The sequence below is a fragment of the Echinococcus granulosus genome (genome assembly GCF_000524195.1).
Source record: "Echinococcus granulosus chromosome Unknown EG_S00066, whole genome shotgun sequence".
NCBI classification, from domain to species: Eukaryota; Metazoa; Platyhelminthes; class Cestoda; order Cyclophyllidea; family Taeniidae; genus Echinococcus; species Echinococcus granulosus.
In genome coordinates, this window is record NW_020170446.1 from 131 (window position 1) to 1,693 (window position 1,563).

General features: G+C 45.9%; 1 protein-coding gene across 1 annotated transcript in view; it reads left to right on the plus strand. All coding sequences in view use genetic code 11, as the record gives it.

The window, feature by feature from the left end:
• Positions 1–1,076: 1,076 nt before the first annotated feature.
• Positions 1,077–1,563, plus strand: part of EGR_06915 (hypothetical protein) — a gene marked incomplete at both ends in the record, with an annotated part of 6,630 nt that continues 6,143 nt past the window's right edge. The window contains one exon of the mRNA XM_024496164.1: positions 1,077–1,120. Within this exon, the coding sequence (XP_024349367.1) occupies positions 1,077–1,120 (44 nt within the window). The remainder of the gene's footprint in view (positions 1,121–1,563) is intronic.

Here is a 1,563-nt window from a genome sequence, read left to right on the forward strand (position 1 = left end):
CGCCTTCCGTGCCAAGGTGTGACTGAGGTTCCCCCTCCCCAAACGTTGTACTTATCCTCCTAATTATGTTTCCTTAATAAACATGTCAAAAGTAAATCAACCGCGTTGTTCTAAGAACACTAAAAAAACAAGGAAGAGGAGACCTGTGAGTCTCGCTCTACACTGGTAGCAGTGCCGGCAGACCTACTTTCCTTCAGAGAAGACACGAATTTCAAAGATTGGCTCTTAACTGCCAATTTCGACCTCCCTCTTTACTCCCATTATCAAAGAATACCCCTCATTCTCCGCTCCCTTCCCTACGATTAATTTTTGACCGTAGCAGGAGCCGGCATCACCCACGACACCGACATTGACCAATGCTGCAATTCACTGGCTCAACTCGTCATTAATCATGGAGACCAAACCCTTGCCAGGGACTTCATTCAGCGTTTTCAAAAAAACTCATGAGACCGACGAAGAGTACGCCAGGAACCTACAACTTCTGGCGGAACGCGCTTCCCGTAGCTATCCCCCAAGCAAGATCGTCAGTTGGGTGACGGTTCAATTTAGACATGGAGTTTGACCTTCCGCCTTGGCTGAGAAGCAAAATAAGACATAGTGGGGTAGCAATATGCTATTCACTGATATACAAATAAACGAAAACACTAGTAATAATGCACCCAAACAACATATGCACACCGAGGAAACCATCTACCATTCACCAAGTATCTAGATAGAGGTCGAAGTGCAAGCTTGACAGATTGTTAGCGTACGAGTAAGTGAGCAAGTTGCTTTAGAATATTTTTTTATAAATGCAAGGCCGTATTCTACCATACTTAAATGACTATTATATAGATGAAAAAATAATGAAAACTAAGACATGGTGGCATGCTAGCATGCTAATTAATGATTTAATAATGAACCAAAACTAATAATAATACAGCGAACTTGCATATGTATACCGAGGGAACTAGCTACTATTTACTGGGTATTTAGAGAGTGGCCGAAGTGATAGCTAGACAGTTTGCTGGTGTACGCGTGTGCAAATGAGTGAGTGAGTTAGTGGTGTTTGTAGGAGCACGGATTTGTTGATTGTTATGTTACAACACCAATGGCATCAGCAATGTGCAACTAATTTGAGGTGAGGATGGATGAGCTTGGCTTGAGTCGAAGGCGAAAACCTCGAGGCTTCTTCCAGGCGAAATGCAGTCAAGTCAGATGCAGTTATCGACACAAGGGATGAGGAGGAAACTGGCAGAGCCAATAGCAGGCGACGATAGCGGTGACGAGCCAATGAGATGTGCAAAGTGATTAGACTTCTGCATAGCCAATAAGAAGTGTGCCTCAGTGTGACGAAAGGTGGCTATAAGAATGGGGCAGTGAGTCACGCGATGCTATCACGCTTGAATCGGTTGTTGGTTTGCTTAGCGAGGAGGGCAATGAGCGGCAGAGGCAAAGGAGGTAAATCGCGGGCTATAGCGAAGACGAGGTCGGCGTGAGCTGGTCTGCAGTTCCCCGTGGGTCGTGTGAACCGTCTGTTGCGTCGTGGCAACTACGCGGAGCGCGTGGGTGGGTGATGGAGCA